Here is an 18,300-nt window from a genome sequence, read left to right as displayed (position 1 = left end):
CCTGAATTTACACGTGAATGAATTTCTACTCGGGGAGCGACCGTTCTGCTCTTCTGCTAGCAGACAGCAAATATTTCAAAACACAGCTGATATAGTCCTGGGATGTGTTTTACACTGACTAAACACAGCTGATGTCTTAATACATTAAAAAAGCTGATATTTCTTAAAAGTGTTTTTAAATTAATCTGAGTAGTGTTTGTAGTGTTTTTGGAGTTATAGCTTATAGCTTATAACCCTAAAAAGAAAAAAAAAGTGAAGTGTTAGTATAAAAGCAGAGCAGTGAAGTTATTTAAAAAAGTGTGAAGTGTAGTGATTTCAAAAATATGTGTGATAATCGAGATGCCAAGGGAAGGTTTGCGAGTACCCATCCTGACAAGAAGTACTCTCGAGGAAGAGGCAAGAAGAGGCCAAGAAAATTTCTAGGAGCAACATGCGAGGATGAACCTGCCAACAGGACAAGACCTTCAAGTTCAGCAAGAAAGATACAAACTCCAGCAGCGGAAGGAACCTCTGTGGTCAGGAATAGATTGATTGATATCAACATTCTATTTCCTGCTCTCGAGGAACTTTTGATTTGCAAACAATGCCATGGTCAAGTTAAACTTGGCGAATCTGAAGCTCAAGGATTAAGATTCAAGATTGAAGTAGTGTGCATTGAGTGTGGCCAGCTGGCAGCTATCAAGTCACGCAGAAAAGTTGGCGTCTAGAACCATGCTTTGGAGAACAACAGAAGAGCAGTGGTTACTTTTCGTACTCTTGGACTTAGACACGCTGGTCTATCAATATTTTGTGGGTTGATGGACTGCTTGAAACCCATGGCTCAGTCTGCATATGATACAATCAACGAATAATTTAGTAAAGTACGTGAGAAAGTTGCCAAGGACTCTATGAAGACTGCAGTGATAGAAGTAAAAACCGCTACATAGACTGGAGCACCCGGATCAAACATTTGGAGGTTAGACTGGTGATTTTCTGCAGTTTTAACTTGATTCTACACAGTGACCAAAATAAAACATAAGTATAAAGTGTTATTATTATCAAGGATAAAACAACCTTTTTATCACATTTTTATAAAAATTCATAAAATGCCTGTTTTGGTTGCAGGTAAGAAAAGCCGTACAGAACCCAGAGGTATAAGTGAATATACCTCATAATTGCTGAGAGTCAAGGTCTATGTGTGTAGAACATAGAAAACTTGGTCCCAAATGATTTGGTAAGCACTAATTTAAGTTACACTTTCAACAATTTTCATAAATTTTAAAGCTGATTTTCTCTAAATGTTGTTTTTACTGATTTCAAAAACTCCTTGAGTTTGAGCCCAAAAGAACCATTGGTTCACTTGGAATCCTACGGACAGTGAAAAAGTTCACAAATTCTTGCACCGAGTGCCACAATGGGCCAGCAGGAATAATGAAGGTTTTAGCATGATAAAATCAAAGGTATTTATGCTAAATATATCTATAAAAAATTTTAAATGATTTACTTAAAATTTATAAATTTTTTTCAGCGTTTAAAGGTGTTGTGTCCCCTTAAACGTTTAGCTGAAATCGTCCAAATATATATGCATCTGAATTCTAAAGACATTTCTGATAATGATAACTTCAGGAAGGTAAAAATTTACGGAATTCAAAAAAGTTGTCGATTTATTATAAGTGGAAAAACTCGATACAAGGGAATTAATTAAAACAAAACTTTTTGAGTTTGCGGAGCTTTATTTTTGGAAAATATAAAAATGGCTTTAGTTTGGTTTGCAATTGACTTATTTTTTAATGTTCGTATTCTTGTATATTATAGTTGTATCCATATTTTTAAATAAACATTTTAGTTCGCACTAATATAGCTTGATTCGATAAACTTATACTTGAATTGTGAAATAATTTAAAAATTGAATAACTATTCATCTAATAAATTATATAAATCCTATAAGTTCTTATATAGTTAGAATAAATGTCACAATATAGTGATAAAACACCTACGCATGTCTTACTTAATAGGTTCAAATATTTTCATAAAATCGTTTTACATTTTTCAAAGATAATAACGCAATTAAACTAAGATTAAACATTCAAATTAATGAAAGTAGGAGTGTCGTTATCAAACTTTTAAAAAACAGTGACTACAAAAATATCACGGATATGATTTCTTACTGTATACAAAATCTACTCTATACAATTTCTACCCATTTATTTCCTTTTTCATAGATTAGTCAACTTTTTACGTAGATTTTGTTGTAATTATAATATAATATAAATAGATGGAATCAAAATTTTTTAAATCAAACTTTAGACCTTATTAAAAATGAATGAAATCAGTGCTTAATACTTAATACACACACTATACCATATCACCAAAATAAGTTACAATCTTTTGAATTTTAAACGTATTCCGCCCTTAGGCGAAAGTAAAACTTGTCTAGGGTCATTTTCTTCTCGAGTGAGTGACTCACTTGATATTTCCACTTTGAAATTTTCTAATACCTTAACAATTAGAATTTTTGAAATATGGACGGCAAACTGGGAACCTAAACATAATAATTTTGAAATTTTATTTCCAATCTGAATCAATAATAAGAGTAAAAATTAAGTTTACCTATACAATCACGTGGGCCTTTTCCAAATGGTAAGTAAATCATTGGATGACTAAAATTACCACGTCCATCAAATCTTTCAGGATTAAAAACTTCAGGTTCGTGATAGTACTGACTATCGTAATGTATAGCGTAATTAGGAATTATAATTTGAGTATTTGCAGGAATCGTTACGTTTGTCTTAGAAAACGTATAAATCTGATTAGAAGCTCTCTGAATGTTTCTTAGAGGATATTTTCTAAGCGTTTCTGTAAAAGGAGAAAATCGTATTATTAGAATTGAAATCACATTAATATTATAGAAATATTTTAAAAATTCTCTAAAACATAATATATTTGATGAAATTTTGTTATGCAAAATAGATTAGCAATTGTGTTGAGGTGCTTATATGATTATTTGTCTCTATTGATCATATACATACACATTGAATTTCTACATATTTCTATACTTTCGTTTAAACTAAAAACTCGTATCCAAGCCTGCTAGATACCATTTTCCAATTGTAACCTCAAACTGTGATAAATACGTGTTACCCAGCTGTGTTACTCGGCCTAATATAATGAGGAGTTGTAATTAAGAACAAGGTACGCAGATTGAATCCAAGAACTGCCCATATTAAGTTGGAGAAAAGCGTTACATTCTGCTTAAGAAATGGCAAAGAAAACTGCCTAGTTCTTAGATTCCATTCCAAGAACTGGCCATTAAGTGGGTTACTGATTCTACCAGGGAAGCAGTTCATTACTTTGCATTGTGTAACTAGTACCCGATCATACAAACATGGCCGATTCGTGCACGGTGCAATACTGAACTAGTTATGGCACGGATAAGCATATCAGCGCATACAAATGCCATAATTTTCTATAAACTTTGTTTTCATAGTATGTTTTTTTTTTCTAGAAAAACAAAGTTAAAAAAGTGGGATTGATGCAAAATGATACTTTGCTATTTTGTATTGTATTATATATTGCATATCTTAACTAGCTTTAACTCACAACGTAAAAATATGAGTCATTCAAGCAATATTTCTTAAAGAGATTTTCGAACTACGTTGTCAAGATGAAATAATAAAACTTGATCTATTATCCAAAATATTATAGATATGATTTCAAATTATTTTTATGTTGTACTATTTCAAAGTGGATTTGTGAATATTTTGTTAAAGAAAACTGTTATATAAAACATGTATACATATCTTTGCATGACGACTTACCTTTCCATACTTTATCGAGATACTCCATGCTTTTCAAGCCATGATAAGACAATTTTTGATCTTGGATTTCCTCTCTCAATCTATCCTGAATAGATTCATTCACAGCAAGTTCGTAAAACAGATTACTTATAATCAGTGCAGTGGTATCGGATCCAGCAGTAAAAAATACATACGACTGTGCTGCTAAAATACTATCGCTCAATTCTGTAATAAAATGTGTGATCGCAATGATTATTACATACATTAAATTTTATATCTCTTATACTTTCATGATGAATGCATATCTGCTACGTATTTAGGCATATATACCGTATAGAAATTCGTCTTACCCAAGTTTTGAATTTGTTCCGGATTATTCTTAAGGTGCAATAAAATTTCTACGTAATCTTTTCTCTTTATTCCCTCTTTACTCCTGGTCAAATTGACTGAATTAATCATGTTGACGTAATAGCGCAACAGTTTTTTATTGCAAAACATACTACAGTACTTGTAAATACTCGGCCAGAACTGCCTCAAATTTCTCCTAACAAAATTCCACAAATTCGACTTTATCCTTGTCTTGCTAACTTCTCGAAATTCGCTAACTTTATCTTCAAACTCGCCCATTTTTGATCCGAAACCACACTCCCCAATGACTTCGGTCGCAAATTTAGCTACGAGTGCACAACATTCAAGAGATTCTTCGCGCTCGGTATTCTGCTCAAGAAAAGAGACAAAGAGTTCGGCGACTTGCGCCATTAGTTCGAACATGCCCTTCATTCTGGTGCAACTAAATGCAGGCGTGAGGCTTTTGCGAAGCGGTCTCCAGGTGGACACTGGTAAGTTGAAGAAATGCTGCGATAGCGGCTCTACTCGATCGTGGACGCGAATACCCCGATCTGAGAAGGCCGCGAAATCCTTGATAAGGACGTCACGGATCAAGTCGAGGTCACGCAGTATGAGGACCGGTGAACCGTAAACGTAGATCCCGACCATTTTCTCGTTAGCGAACTCGTCGTAAAACCTTTTCGTAAGCTCCGTTGAATGAATTTTACCAAAGATGTTGTCCTTGTAGTTACCGAAAAACGGCACAGGCTCGGGACCTTTAACGTTGCGCTTCTTCCAGAAGTCGAAGTTCCACGTCAGGAAGTAGTAAAAACTTATTGCGAGACTTATTGTTAGTATACAAACAACACAGAAAAAACTTTCAATTATCATCTTGAGTATAACCACTATATTTTCTTCTATACAGAATGTGCTAAGACTTTGTTCGAGCATAAATTTATGCAAAGTATATATTAACCTCTATACAAAGTTGAAACTCAGTGTATCTTACGCTGAAGTAGAAGTGTACCTACAGTGAACGATAGTCAGAAGTCTTGCAGCTTTTATAAGTTCAGTTACTTGCTCATACAGTGGTTCCCCTTTTTACGCGATCATTATATCGGCCGTACGTATTACTGCACATAAATATATATTATATGTATAATAATAACGTGCAATAGTTTATGTTTGTAGTTTTATGCGCACTAACCTTTAAATTGGTATTTCTAATTTTCAATAGTATATAAATACGTTCTTTTATTTATTAGAATAGTTAATCAATAAAAGTATAGATAACGGTTGCGATGCAAAGATTGCATTTTTTCTAACCTTATTTTCTAGGAAAACTATTCACAGCGTTTTATGCGTTTTTTAATATGAGGATTAAGTTGACTATCCTATTTGATTGACTTATCGAAGAAACAGAGATTATAAATAAACCTTAATCACGCAAAAATCTTCAAGATTCAAAAAATACGAAACCCGCATTTCAAACTAATTAGTTCACTCACTACTATATTTTGCACTTGCGCTGGTTATGTTCAAGGGCGATATTCATGTTTTTTTGATTTTTATTTTTTTTTTTTTTTTGTTTATATTTTCCATCTCGAAACATCTCTCCGGTAAAAGAGCTGCATTCAAACTGTTCAAGTCGACTGCATGCGTTTGTGAAAATCGAAAAATACAGTTACGGCACAGCAATAATTTGTTATGATTTATTCGAGGTGTTACGCGAGCCATATACGCTCCATGTTAAATGATACTTATTTTAGTTCTGATACTGACCAACCCATTTAATTTTACACGTATTTGGCGTCACTCATCGCGTAACACCTCGAATAGATAACAGAAATTGCCCTTTGCGCGCAATCGTTATCAAACTCTAAGGTTATAGAACCCTTTTTCAACTGTACACTCGACACGTAAAATATCTGATTCGAACTATTTGAATTTTGCATCGTGTAATATGGACATTTAAAAAAATGAGCTCGATTTAACCTCTAAACACTCGAAATCACAACTTTGATTTTGGCAAAGTCCATATTACACGATGCAAAATTCAAATAGTTCGAATCAGATTTTGCGTGTCGAATGTACCCATCAATGAATTTTTTTTAATAACAATCTGAATCGACCCTATAGCTTCAATTCGATACTGATCGCTACCTCTCTTATTTGAGATTGAATTGATGATTTAAGAGACTTATACAGCTGAAATAAAAATAATTAATTTTACGAGATCGTTTGAATATAGGTAAAATTGCTGTGAACAATTTGACTGAAAAATATAGTTATGAGTTCTAGACTTTTCTTGTCTAAGATCCCTTTTTAGAAATCTTGAATTTTATTATAAAATGCACCAAACCACACTCACGTTTGTCATACATGTCGCCAAACATAGATTTTTTAGTAGAAATAGCAAAATACATGGGTAATTATTTATAGCTACGATCTTCAATAGAAGTTTGTTGTATAAGTAGTTGCTATTTCTTTGTCATTTAAATTGCAATCCTATAATTTTTTATTAAAATTGGATACGGAGCGAGTGTCAAATGTAATAGAATAGATTCGCATGGCAGGACCCTATACTTATGAGTATTTCATTTAGAAATATAGTATACTTATCTAAAGTATATATTATACACTGCCATGAACATTATAATATTATAAGAAATTCACGGTTTGTATGCACATTGATGGAATATGTTTCTCGGAAAACATACTCAAAAAGAACTTTTACTTTTCTAGACAAATCATGAAGCTGAGATAAAGTTAAATCTATTATTCAGGAAAAGTGATGGTGAAAATCTTGATAAAAACGTGTACCCACTTATATTTTTCTATATATCATCTTTATCTGATAAGAAACTAGATAAAAGGCATTTAACTTTCTCAATTGTATCCATATACTGTCAATCATATATGACGGAAAGACGCTCATGCTTCCGCTACAAAATACCATTATCTGTGGAATCTGCTCTTATGCATCAGATTTAACTTTTACGGACAAAGTTTTATGCAGTCCCAAAGTTATTAAATTTGATAAAAATCACAAACTTTTCGTTACCATAACGATTTAAAAAAGATAAATGCAATGTACAAAAGTTAGTTTTTTTACGTATATAGATTAATTATATTAGGCCTAATGTATATGCAAAGCATGATGCGTACTTAAATATATCTGAGCTCCTGCTATGATAATATTAAACATAGGATTCGACGCTGTTAAAAATAATCTAACATTCTTATAGCACACACATTCTAGCAAATCAAATGCTTTTAAATTTCAAGTACAGTCCATCCGTGGGTGAAAGTGTTGATAATCTCGCGTGCTTTACATAATTTTTACAAGTCCTTTCACAAACTGCGAGTTTAAATTTTCGAACAGTCATGGCGATTCCCACTTTAAATTGGTTGTTTGCAAAACGTTCTCCTACAAAATTTAATCAATGCATATTGTATTTTCAAATTTTGACTAGATAAATAAACGTTTATTTCCTCACCAATGCAATTTCGTGGTCCATCTCCAAAAGGCAGAAAAGTCATGTGGATCCTATTGTTCGCATTTCCTTCGTCAAATCGTTCAGGGTCAAATTTATCAGGATCCGGGTAATAAGAAGGATCATGATGTATGGCGTAAGTCGGAATCATTAGACTAGTTCCTTTTGGAATGGTGATTTTAGTACCAGAAAAAGAATGATTATTCATTGATTTTCTAGAAAGAGTAAATGCCGGCGGATACTTTCTTAATGTTTCTGGAAAAATATTAGTGGTGTAATGAATTTTTATCATGCATAATCCGTACATTTTTTCGGATATTTTCTTGCATTGTTGATTTAAAACTTACCCTTGAACACTTTATCCAAGTACTTCATATTTCGTACGCTATCGTAAGAAAATTTTCCATTATTTTCGGAATAAGTTGCGTTTACTTCTTGACGAAGTTTCTCTTGAATGTCCGGATTCAAGGCTAGCTCGTACATGGCATGGCTCATTGCATTAGATGTTGTATCGAATCCAGCAATGAAAAATACAAAAGCTTGAGCGGTTAAAAACAATTCTGTGATTTCTGAAAAAAAAATTAAGTTCGTCAGTTCGTAACAAAATTAAAGTACTGTATAGCCTACTTTGAAAAATTATAGTAAGCCTGTCAAAAATAACCACGCAGTTAGATGATAATTATCGCCTGATTTTTTACATGTAGAGCAGATTAGAAAGTTGGTTGAATAACATGATTTGTGAATTTTGTAGCGGTAATATGCAAAAAGTAAGATGCAAAAAAAATAATTTGCCAAGAAATAATAAATTTTGCTTACCTTCGTCGTTAAACTGTTCCGGATTCTCCTTTATATCCATTAAAACGTCTACAATATCATGCTTCCGTACATTATTTTTCTTTCTGTACTCCATGGTCTCCCTGAGCGTCGTAACAAAGAAATCGATGATTTTCTCATCTCGAGCTATAGGTTTTAAGAAACGCGCCGACCAATGGGGTAGCAGCCTAGTAAGTCGACGCGCTCTATTGTGCCAAGAGTCAGCAAAAATTAGTCGGCCCATCTTTCGGAACTCACTTTCCTCATTTAAAAGAGCGTTCATGTTTAATCCAAATGCACAAACTCCGATCACATCAGTCGTAAATTTGGCTGCCAAATCTCGGCAGTCTACTGGTTCTTTCTTATCCACTAGTAAACAAAAATTTTCAATCAATAATATTTGTGTACAAAATACTGAAAAGGTCTAGTACTAGAGTGTCTTGCATCAAAAGAAAATTTAAACTGTATTAATCATATCAAATTTTGTAACTTTCTAGATCAAAAATTGAATGACAATACTGGTGTAATTGAAGATTATATCGTCGCTCCCTACGAAGAGTAGCACTGTTCAAATTTTCCAGCCAAAAATAGCACAATTCAGATTTGCTGCGAAGACTAATACAATTCAGATTCTTTTTATAAGAAAAGATTCGTTATCTTTTAAATAAAAACTAATAAAATGGCAAGATTAATTAAATTACCGAACACTTTAAACATTTTTATAGGAAATACAATTTTTTAATTAATTTAAACTTACTATAAAAATCTTTAAAATGTTAAAATTAAAAAAATATTTTCGGCAATTTAATTAATCTTGCCATTTTCTTAGTCTTGCCTTAATAATATTTTTTTTATTTAAAAGATAACGAATCTTTTCTTATAAAAGGAATCTGAATTGTGTTAGTCTTCGCGACAAATCTGAATTGTGTTACTTTTCGCTGGAAAATTTGAACAATGCTACTCTTCATACGGAGCGACGATATACCGAATATACTGGACTAATTAATTAGAAAGAATTCGCAGTGTTTTGTTATTACGCGAAAATAATGTTCCAACATCAAAAAACTTACCTATGGTCTGCATGTATTGATCATAATGAGTAGCACATTCGTTGATCAAATAAAACATTTCCCTTAACTTCCCTGAACTGAAAGCTGGTGTGAGCTTTTTTCTCAGTGGCTTCCATCTCTTCGGTTCCAAAAATACTAGGTGCTTAGACAACGGGTCTATGTCCTCGTGAATTACGAAAATTCCTCTATCCGAAAAGTCGGAAAAGCTCTTGATTAACACATCTTTAATCATGTCCAAATCTTTCACTACTAACACTGGCCTATTCCACATAAAAACTCCGACCGCCGGTTCTTTGGGGTAGTTTTCGTAAATACTTTTCAGATAGTCTGCTTGGTGCATTTTCGCGAGGATCACATCCTTAAAGTTTCCGAACAATGGTATGGGCCTTGGACCGGGAATGCCGCGCTTTTCCCAAAAGTCGAAGCCCATAATCATAAAGTAGTAGAGTAAAAGTAAAATAGTTCCCATCCCTAATAGGACCTCTACTATCCCAACAGCCATTATTTTAATTTTTACAATTTGCTTATTTAAATGTAGTACTGAGAATCGGATTCCTTGTTTTCACAGATCCGTCTAGCCGTTTAGCTAATAGCACAGTGCACCTCCGAGTACCGAGACTTGACGTCTTATATTCCGTAGCGGTAATTGCAGTAAGTGGCATAATAAGTCAATTCGATTGTTATCTATCGAAAACCGGTTAAACTGGTAAAATAACCTTATTTAGACCTCCGTATACTCAGCCCTGAGATTTTCATTATACAACTTTTTGCGATGAGTGGACACACGTGGAACGTTCGTACCTGCGTTCGGCCACGCCGACCTTTTATGCGTACCAATGCACTCAGCGTCAGGATACTGTTTGCGATGTAAGCGTTACAATGCTGGGCGTTTATAACTAGATTGTCAGAGTTAATGAATACACCCGAATACGATTTGAATAAATCGAAAGTATAATATCCAAGAGTTCCATTTATTCAATCGACTTGCACACGACTGTCGCGGAATTAAACTGCAGCAGAGCTCAAGAGCAGGACTAAAAGTAACTACAATTACAATATAGTCAAATAAGATCGGGCGTTTTTAATGTACACGAAGCGAATTCCTTCCAACGCACTTCACTGTCGGTCGATATAAAACTGAAAAATACTCTATGCTGCACGGTTTTATACAGAATAAGCTAATGATCTATGTCTGTTACAGATTATTATAAGTATGAAATAAATATATTTCCCCTGCAGCATTTTTCACTCTGTCATGGTTATTGTATGGGCTATCGTATCTCAACTTAGTTCGAATGTTTGATTTCTTTTTCGCGCCTCGAGATGATTATTGTGAAATTTGTTGGTCGGAATTTTGAAGTAACGGATTATATGCACCGAGTACGAGAAGTAAACACAATCTGCAAGTTGCCTTCCCAGCAAAACACGCAGGCACACACAGCTAGCTTTACTATACTTCGGTGCGTAATCTTATGCCAAAATTGATTATTTTCTTCTGTGACAATTAGGGAGGTAACTATACTTGGAAAAAAATTTTGGCTGTCAATTTATACGTATAAAATCTTTACTTATATGTTTATAATTTACAACAACTAAATTAATCATAACATCGCATTGTAACATAATAGTAAGAGGTAGATGAAAAAGGTTAGTTAAACTAGTAAGTATAGTAAAAGCAATCGACATAAAAGTGAATACCTGTACAATGTACACAAAGTTTAACAATAAACATATCTCGTAAATAATACTCATCGAAGCATAATTTATAATACTTAGATTTGAACGAATCAAATATTTCTAAGTTTCAGATACAGTCCATCTAAAGGTGCCAGTAGCGGTGATCCTTCGTGCTTTATATACGTTTTGCAAGTCCTTTCGCAGACTTCCAATTTAAAGTTACGAATAATCATGGCGAGTCCCACTTTAGATTGATTTTGTGCGAAACGTTCTCCTACAAAATAAAATCGATTCGTTACGAACGAAAAAAACAAATCTGTTATCTTTTTATAAATTTCGAATACAAAAATAATGATTTTTCACCTACCAATGCAATTACGTGGTCCATCTCCAAAAGGCAAAAAAGTCATGCGGGATCTACCGTTCGCAGTTTCCTTGTCGAATCGTTCGGGATCGAATTTATCTGGATCAGGATAATACGTGGGGTCATGATGGATCACATAAGTCGGTATCAGCATACAAGTGCCTCTTGGAATAGATATATCAGTGCCAGGAAAAGAGTGATCGTTCATTGATTTTCTAAAAAGCGTTAACGCCGCCGGATACTTTCTTAATGATTCTGAAATGAACCTTTGCATTTTAATTCATTTTCATTAGGCCAAATATTTGTAAATGTTTTGAATACCCGTCAATGCAAAACTTACCCTTGAACACTTTATCCAAATAGATCATACTTCGCACGCTATCATAAGACAGTTTTGCATCATTTTCGGCAAAAGTCGCATTTACTTCTTCGCGAAGTTTATCTTGAATGTCCTGATTCAAGGCTAGCTCGTACATGGCATGACTCATCGTAGTGGATGACGTTTCAAATCCAGCAGCAAAGAATACGAAAGCTTGAGCCGTCAGAAACAAATCGGTCATCTCTGTTGGAAAAACGTTACAGTATGAGCATTTAGTCAATCCAAAACAAAAACTATATTTAGAAAAAAAACAATCTAGTAGAACTGGTGAGGTTCGCATACCTTCATCATCGATTTGCTTCAGACTGTCTTTAACGTTCATTAAAAGATCAACAAAATCATTTTTTCGGATATTATTCTTCTTCCTGCCATGGTCTCCATAAAGGTCGTGACGAAAAAATCGATAATCTTATCATCTCGAGCTATCGGCTTCAAGAAACGTGCCAGCCAATGTGGTAGCAACCTCAAAGCGTGTCGCAGTCTATTGTGCCACGTAACATCGAACATTTTCCGACCCATCCTTCGAAATTCACTTTCCTCGTTCGAAAGAGCGTTAATATTCAATCCAAATGCACAGACTCCGATAACATCGGTCGTAAACTTGGCCGTTAACTCACGGCACTCAACAGGCTCGTCTAAGTCCACTGGAGTTAAAATTTGAAAACAAAAGTAATTAACACCATTTTCTTGTTAATATTTTTATTTTTTCGTTAGCTTATTTAATTTACGTTTAGAATTGTGAATCGCATAAGTAATTAAATGTCTAAGTTTTCAAGTAAATTTATAGTACATTACGATACGTGTGACTTAAATGGTTCTTTCTTACACGGCGCGTAGTTAGCATCAGAGCGCAGCGAGGGCATTAAGCGCCGTGTAAAACTGAACCATTTTAGTCCCAAGCATGTTATAAAATTTTATAGCACAGACTGCTCAAATCCGCAAGTCGCGCCCATTCTGGAATAAAGTAATCCTAATTCGCATCGTGAGCGCACGAGCGTAGCGAGTGTGATAAACACGATGCAAAAAAGGACTACTGTAGTCACAGATAGGCTTCACTTAAATGCGGATTTTAACCACATTGTGCTATAAACATTTTTCAGCATCGCGCGTTAAATTATTTACTATTCTCAAATGTAAATATAGTAAACAATGTTTAGTATGATGGCAAACTAGTAGTATACTTATAGTAAGTATGCATTTTAATGTGCATAATATTATGTTTATAGTCTATGTTTTATAAAATTCTCACTGAATTTTCAATTTAATTAAACAAATTGTTTTATTTCAAGTTATGCGAGAAGTTGTCCTGTACTTCAATATGTCGAAGTATTTGACAACCTGTGTTCGAAAATCAAAAATGTATTTGCTATATGAACTTTTAACTTTAATATCAAACAACTCACCAGGTGTCTGCATATATTACTTGAAGTGATCCGCACAGTCGTTAATTAAATAAAACATTACTTTCAACTTCTTCGAAGTAAATGCTGGCGTGAGCATTTGTCTTAGTGGCCTCCATTTCTTAGGCTCCAAAAATACAAGATTCATAGACAGTGGGTCTATGTCTTCATGGATTTGTATTCCTCTATCCGCAAAATTATCAAAGCTCTTGATTAAAATATCCTTGATGAGGTCTAAGTCTTTCACCACTAGCACCGGCATACTCCATATAAAAACTCCGACCACTGGTTCATTGGAATAACTCTTATAAATATGTTTAAGATAGTTTGCTTGGTGAACTTTCGCGAGAATCACATCCTTAAAATTTCCGAATAATAGCGAGGGCTTGGGGCCAGGGATGTGACGTTTTTTCCAAAAGTCGAAACCACTTATTACATAGTAGTACAATAAAACCAAAATAGACCCTACTCCTAGGAGGATATTTACTAATGTAAAAGCCATTATTTTAGATCTAATGTAGGGTACTTATTAAAATAATCAGTAACGACCTAATTTTTCCAACGAGAATATGTTTGGCCCGTGGCTAACGATGCACTGAACCGCTTCACATTGAACGCTTTCTTTTATATGGCGCTGCGCAACGTAGGTACCAACCATTACAAAACCCATCCGAGTGTGCTCTGTCAAAATAAAGCATACCTGAATCATTTTATCTCGGTTCATAATCCTACAAATATTTTCAAGTATACATTCCTACATCTGCCATGTGCATATATATGATAGAAGTATAGCTCGCTCTATCGAGATTAACAAGTACAAAATAAAAGAAACGTATTCAAAAATTTTTATTTTTTGACAGTATACTCGTGGACCTGAAATTGTGAAATTGTCAAAAATGAAAATTTGGATTTTATCGCTGTTTTTAAATTGTTTTATCAAAGTATTCGACTATAAAATATACTCAAGATAGATAGTAAAAAACATGAATTTAATTTTTATACAATGAAATATAGCAGGAACATGCAACATATCTGCGAGGGCCAAATTTTATAATTTTCATTTTTCAGCTACCGTAATGGTTTTTGATATTGACAATCACTTATATTGATATTTATAGATCTGCTTTAAACACGTGCAAATATAACATAAATGCAGGAATTAGTATTTTTTATTGTCTAGAAGTAAACAAAAGAACTTTTATTTAAAAAAGGCAAATGTTATTAAAGTCTACCGATAATACCAAGTGAGTACACAATTAAATTATTGTCTGTAGTAAAATTTTGCATTTTCATGTAATATAAAAATATATATCTTCAGATTCTTCAAATTAACTACGACGAGAATCAAACGTTTATCTTATTTCCTGGAATACGCTATTTTTTGCTTGTTTTGCACAAGCTATCTTATGTACAATCAATCGTGTACAATATAGTATACTTACGTTACTTGTTATCCGAATACAAATTAATGCCGTCGCTAAATTATGAAAACACGCGCTTAACTTGATTATTGTGATTCCAAATTATTCTATCATCATGATGTAAGTAAAAATGTATGATTTCAAAGATACATATTTGTTTTCTATAATTCACCTTTGTTTAATCTTGGCTTTTTTGTGGGCGGTACATAAAAGCCTAGTTGGAATAAATTGACTTTTTGAGGATTTCTTTGTAGAAAGGAATTAACGGTTCGATTGATTGAAATACACGAAACTATAGGGAAAAGCCTTTCGGCATAAAAACCCTTTTATTTTGCAATTAAACTACACTGAATCCTCTCTTTAAAAAATGATGGCCTTTGTTGTGGAGCATTTAATACGTGATTCTGATTGGTTGCTGGTTGGTTGCCTAGGCAACGAGATAATAACCGCGCTTTAAATTCATAACCCTCAATACAGTCATATCTCATAACCCTGGTAGAAATGTTTAAGGTGTTTAAAATGAACCGTGGAAACCTTGATAACAGATAAAATATATGTAATATAACTAGCAAGAAATTTTAGTAAAAATTAATCATTACCAACAGTGTGTATTATTACAACATGTGTATTGAAAAGTGGCACCCTAACCCTATTTGAAGTAGTAATAAAGTGTGTGAATATTATTTAGTTTTTTTTTTAAATGTCAGTGAGAAGTTCAATTCAAAGAATAAAGAGTTTGAAGATATACTGTGTCTCTGTGCCCAAAGTCGCTCTCGGTGAGGTTTGAGAGGTGAATTTAAAGAAAAGTTCAGTATCCGAGTCAGTAAGTTTAAGTCTATCATTATACAATGCTCTTTGAATTGTAAAAAGACTACTAGACATGTTACCTAGATGATTCTGATTTAACTGTTTTCGTTCATATTTTCACATCCAGGCTCATGCGAATTTTTTAATTGAGCAGGTCAAATTTTAATTATAGCCAGTTACGCAGAAACTACTATCTCTAGCACATTGTGTTTCTGGTTTCTAGCATATTTTTACATGGAGAAAGTGATAAATGTTTTGGCTTTTTTGTCAAAGTTTTAGGTAATTAGAATTTTTACTTTTAATAGTTGTGAGAGATTTTGAGACCGATACCTGTTTCTCCATTTTTGCATTTATTCTCATTCAAAAACTAACAGGTCTAGAGAGCTCATATTTTGCATACAGATTTCTTTTGTGATTGTGGAACGATATTTAAAGTTGAATCAACGTTAACTGAAATACTTCTGATTTCGACTCCGACACTGATGTGAATGCAAACTCATGCTATACGACTAAATAATTATCATGGGTGTTGTAGTCGAACACAAAAGTATTTTAGTTAACGTTGATTCAACTTTAAATATCGTTCCACAATCACAAAAGAAATCTGTATGCAAAATATGAGCTCTCTAGACCTGTTAGTTTTCGAATGAGAAAAAATGCAAAAATGGAGAAACAGGTATCGGTCTCAAAATCTCTCACAACTATTAAAAGTCAAAATTCTAATTAATGCCTTGACAAAAAAGCTAAAATACTTATCACTTTCTTCGTTTAAAAATACACTGGAAACCAGAAATACAATGGCTAGAGATGGTAGTTTCTGTGTACTGTCTACAAGCAAAATTTCATAAGCTAAATTAAAAAATTCATATGGACCTCGATGTGAAAATATGAATGAAAACAGTTAAATCATAATCGTGTAGGTTACATGTTTTCTAGGTAGCATAGTAAGTATCTGTGTAAAATTTCAGTTGTATAGCTTTTTTATAATGTAAATAAAAGGCATTGTAATGATAGACTGACTCTTATACTGAACTTTTCTTCAAATTCACTATTCAAACCAATGATGACGACATTGAGCATTATTAATATATTTATTAAAAAATAGTTTTGAGGGATTTAGTAACATGTTACATGCTTATAAAATATTAGCAGACGTTAGTGTGCCGCCCAACACTTATAATAGATTTTCTACCAGTGTTATTAGACAGAGATAAAATCAAGAGCGCGCGAAGCGCGCCTTCATTCCTAGTGCACTTAAATTAAGATGAACAAGAACGAATTAATTCTTAACACGCAATACGTGAACAAAAGCACGGCGTGACGTCGCGAAGAACAATGGCACATCGCACACGACAAACACGTGGCTCGACGATTAGATACACAGAAATTATAATGCGAAGCACACATACACAATTTCGATGCGAAGTAAAAGCAATTTGATGTAGGCAAGGATGCCTGGCAGTCTCTAGGAGACGAAACGATTTGATGTAAGCAAGGTTGCTCGGCAGTCTCTAGGAGACAGAGTCGCGAGGGAGCTCCGCACGCTTAGAAGGATAGTCGGTGACTGACGGACGAACCGCGCGAAAGAAACAGGAGCATCCCGCTCAAAATGGCGGAGTCAGCAACGCGCGGTGCTGCCACCGTGCTAGACTCAGGGTATGTTCCGATACGGGAGCAGTAAATCGCCAGTAAACTCATTTGGCAACAGTGCAATGTCAGAATTTTATCTTGCTGTCTCACAACGGTCAGATACGGTTTCTGACTACTGGAGCTACGTTCCGCATCCCAAAACAAAAATCAGCTGATTCGCGGATCGTAAAATTGGCGGTTGATCACGATATAAATTATAAAAAAAATGAATTTGGAGGAAGCTGTAGGAATACAAGCTATCATGTTTGACTCTTCAAGTAGTTCTAGTGATGATGATGTGGTCGATGAATTTGATTTGGTACTAAATGATTATGAGCGTGGGAATCAAAATGAAAACAGAAGACCTCGTGTACATTTATTTATTGAAAGTGTAATTTATAGATAGAATGAAGCAGAGTTTCAAGAAAATTATAGGTAAACAACCATTTACTGAGTAATATAATGTGTTTTGCTTGTATTTAATAATGAAATAATCAATGTAACCTTATTCAATATACGCAATAATTGTTAATAATTTGATAATTATTTTAGACTGAGGCACACAACATTTTACTATTTATTACATCTGATAAGACCACATATACGGGGTGAAGCGATTGGATTCGGAAAGCTGCCAATTCCTCCTGAAAATCAATTATTTATTGCACTATACGTGCTTGGAACTCCGGATTCTTACAGGTATTCTTGCATTATATACATTTTTATATTATTCAAATATGGGTTTCGACATTCTTAATGTTTTGTATAGATCAGTAACTGCAAAGTTTGATGTGGGGAAAGCTACAGCTTGGCGTGCAGTGCATCGTGTTGTGACAGCTATCTGTGAATACAGAAATTATTTTATTCAATGGCCTTCTGTTGTCGAGTCTTCGCGCCGCTTGCCGTCTATAGTAGACTACAGGGCTAATCTAGCGCCACCATGCGGGCAGCGCTAGGTATTCACGCGTGCTCTGCAAAGTACTCTCTCTCCTGCCGACCGCTCTCGAAGCAACAGCTCCGTCGCCCGAGTTATATATAAGAAGAAAATAAAGAGAGTTATAACAGAATATTAGAGCCTAGTTTAATTACGAGTTCTCCTCACCAATCATCCAACTAGGATTATTCTAACAGGTTGTGGGC

General features: G+C 34.1%; 4 protein-coding genes across 9 annotated transcripts; 1 reads left to right on the top strand and 3 right to left on the bottom strand.

The window, feature by feature from the left end:
- The first annotated feature begins 25 nt into the window (after nucleotides 1-25).
- LOC116416333 lies at nucleotides 26-1,835 on the top strand. 2 transcript variants are annotated; one of them, XR_004344406.1, is made up of 3 exons: nucleotides 26-1,018; nucleotides 1,105-1,439; nucleotides 1,508-1,835. XR_004344406.1 is itself a non-coding variant. In XM_031924252.2 (2 exons), the coding sequence occupies exon 1, from the start codon at nucleotides 324-326 to the stop codon at nucleotides 705-707; it is 384 nt and encodes a 127-aa protein (XP_031780112.1). In that variant the 5' UTR covers nucleotides 227-323; the 3' UTR covers nucleotides 708-1,018; nucleotides 1,105-1,309. The 2 variants fall into 2 exon arrangements, 1 of the variants encoding a protein (XP_031780112.1); XM_031924252.2 differs by lacking the exon at nucleotides 1,508-1,835 and having other exon boundaries at nucleotides 227-1,018; nucleotides 1,105-1,309.
- A 494-nt stretch (nucleotides 1,836-2,329) lies between these two features.
- LOC100120088 (cytochrome P450 6B1) lies at nucleotides 2,330-5,074 on the bottom strand. The gene is made up of 4 exons (XM_032595769.1): nucleotides 4,127-5,074; nucleotides 3,798-4,001; nucleotides 2,590-2,835; nucleotides 2,330-2,521 (listed from the first exon to the last, which is right to left on the bottom strand). Exons 1-4 carry the CDS (start codon nucleotides 5,052-5,054, stop codon nucleotides 2,358-2,360), a joined length of 1,542 nt encoding a protein of 513 aa, XP_032451660.1. The 5' UTR covers nucleotides 5,055-5,074; the 3' UTR covers nucleotides 2,330-2,357.
- LOC100120057 (cytochrome P450 6AS35) lies at nucleotides 4,994-10,345 on the bottom strand. Its single transcript, XM_016987930.3, has 5 exons — nucleotides 9,484-10,345; nucleotides 8,417-8,782; nucleotides 7,948-8,169; nucleotides 7,604-7,855; nucleotides 4,994-7,533 (listed from the first exon to the last, which is right to left on the bottom strand). The coding sequence occupies exons 1-5, from the start codon at nucleotides 9,983-9,985 to the stop codon at nucleotides 7,370-7,372; spliced, it is 1,506 nt and encodes a 501-aa protein (XP_016843419.1). The 5' UTR covers nucleotides 9,986-10,345; the 3' UTR covers nucleotides 4,994-7,369.
- A 690-nt stretch (nucleotides 10,346-11,035) lies between these two features.
- On the bottom strand, nucleotides 11,036-17,386 carry LOC116415673 (probable cytochrome P450 6a14). Of its 5 annotated transcripts, XM_032595774.1 has the most exons (7): nucleotides 14,897-15,146; nucleotides 14,746-14,780; nucleotides 13,307-13,588; nucleotides 12,186-12,547; nucleotides 11,865-12,086; nucleotides 11,528-11,779; nucleotides 11,036-11,434 (listed from the first exon to the last, which is right to left on the bottom strand). In XM_032595774.1, exons 4-7 carry the CDS (start codon nucleotides 12,223-12,225, stop codon nucleotides 11,271-11,273), a joined length of 678 nt encoding a protein of 225 aa, XP_032451665.1. In that variant the 5' UTR covers nucleotides 12,226-12,547; nucleotides 13,307-13,588; nucleotides 14,746-14,780; nucleotides 14,897-15,146; the 3' UTR covers nucleotides 11,036-11,270. The 5 variants fall into 5 exon arrangements, with proteins under 5 accessions (XP_032451665.1, XP_032451663.1, XP_032451664.1 ...); XM_032595772.1 differs by lacking the exons at nucleotides 14,746-14,780; nucleotides 14,897-15,146 and adding an exon at nucleotides 16,941-17,386; XM_032595773.1 differs by lacking the exon at nucleotides 14,746-14,780 and having other exon boundaries at nucleotides 14,897-15,258.
- Nucleotides 17,387-18,300: the final 914 nt, after the last annotated feature.

Source organism: Nasonia vitripennis, chromosome 1 (genome assembly GCF_009193385.2).
Source record: "Nasonia vitripennis strain AsymCx chromosome 1, Nvit_psr_1.1, whole genome shotgun sequence".
Taxonomy (NCBI): Eukaryota; Metazoa; Arthropoda; class Insecta; order Hymenoptera; family Pteromalidae; genus Nasonia; species Nasonia vitripennis.
Note: the sequence above shows the minus strand (reverse complement) of the source record. Positions and strands in the feature narration are given on the sequence as shown.

Bases quoted from the DNA above. Each gene is read 5' to 3' on its own strand.
- LOC100120088 (XM_032595769.1), bottom strand. From the start codon at position 5,054: ATGCTCGAACAAAGTCTTAGCACATTCTGTATAGAAGAAAATATAGTG. The intron at 4,002-4,126 runs GTAAGACGAATT...ATTTTATTACAG, and splicing joins GGAACAAATTCAAAACTTGG to AATTGAGCGATAGTATTTTA. The intron at 2,836-3,797 runs GTAAGTCGTCAT...CTCCTTTTACAG, and splicing joins TCTCGATAAAGTATGGAAAG to AAACGCTTAGAAAATATCCT.
- LOC116415673 (XM_032595772.1), bottom strand. From the start codon at position 12,225: ATGAACGTTAAAGACAGTCTGAAGCAAATCGATGATGAAG. The intron at 11,780-11,864 runs GTAAGTTTTGCA...GGTTCATTTCAG, and splicing joins TTTGGATAAAGTGTTCAAGG to AATCATTAAGAAAGTATCCG. The intron at 11,435-11,527 runs GTAGGTGAAAAA...TTTATTTTGTAG, and splicing joins TGGACCACGTAATTGCATTG to GAGAACGTTTCGCACAAAAT.
- LOC116416333 (XM_031924252.2), top strand. From the start codon at position 324: ATGTGTGATAATCGAGATGCCAAGGGAAGGTTTGCGAGTACCCATCCT.
- LOC100120057 (XM_016987930.3), bottom strand. From the start codon at position 9,985: ATGGCTGTTGGGATAGTAGAGGTCCTATTAGGGATGGGAACTATTTTA. The intron at 8,783-9,483 runs GTAAGTTTTTTG...TTTGTTTACTAG, and splicing joins TCAATACATGCAGACCATAG to TGGATAAGAAAGAACCAGTA. The intron at 7,534-7,603 runs GTGAGGAAATAA...TAAATTTTGTAG, and splicing joins TGGACCACGAAATTGCATTG to GAGAACGTTTTGCAAACAAC.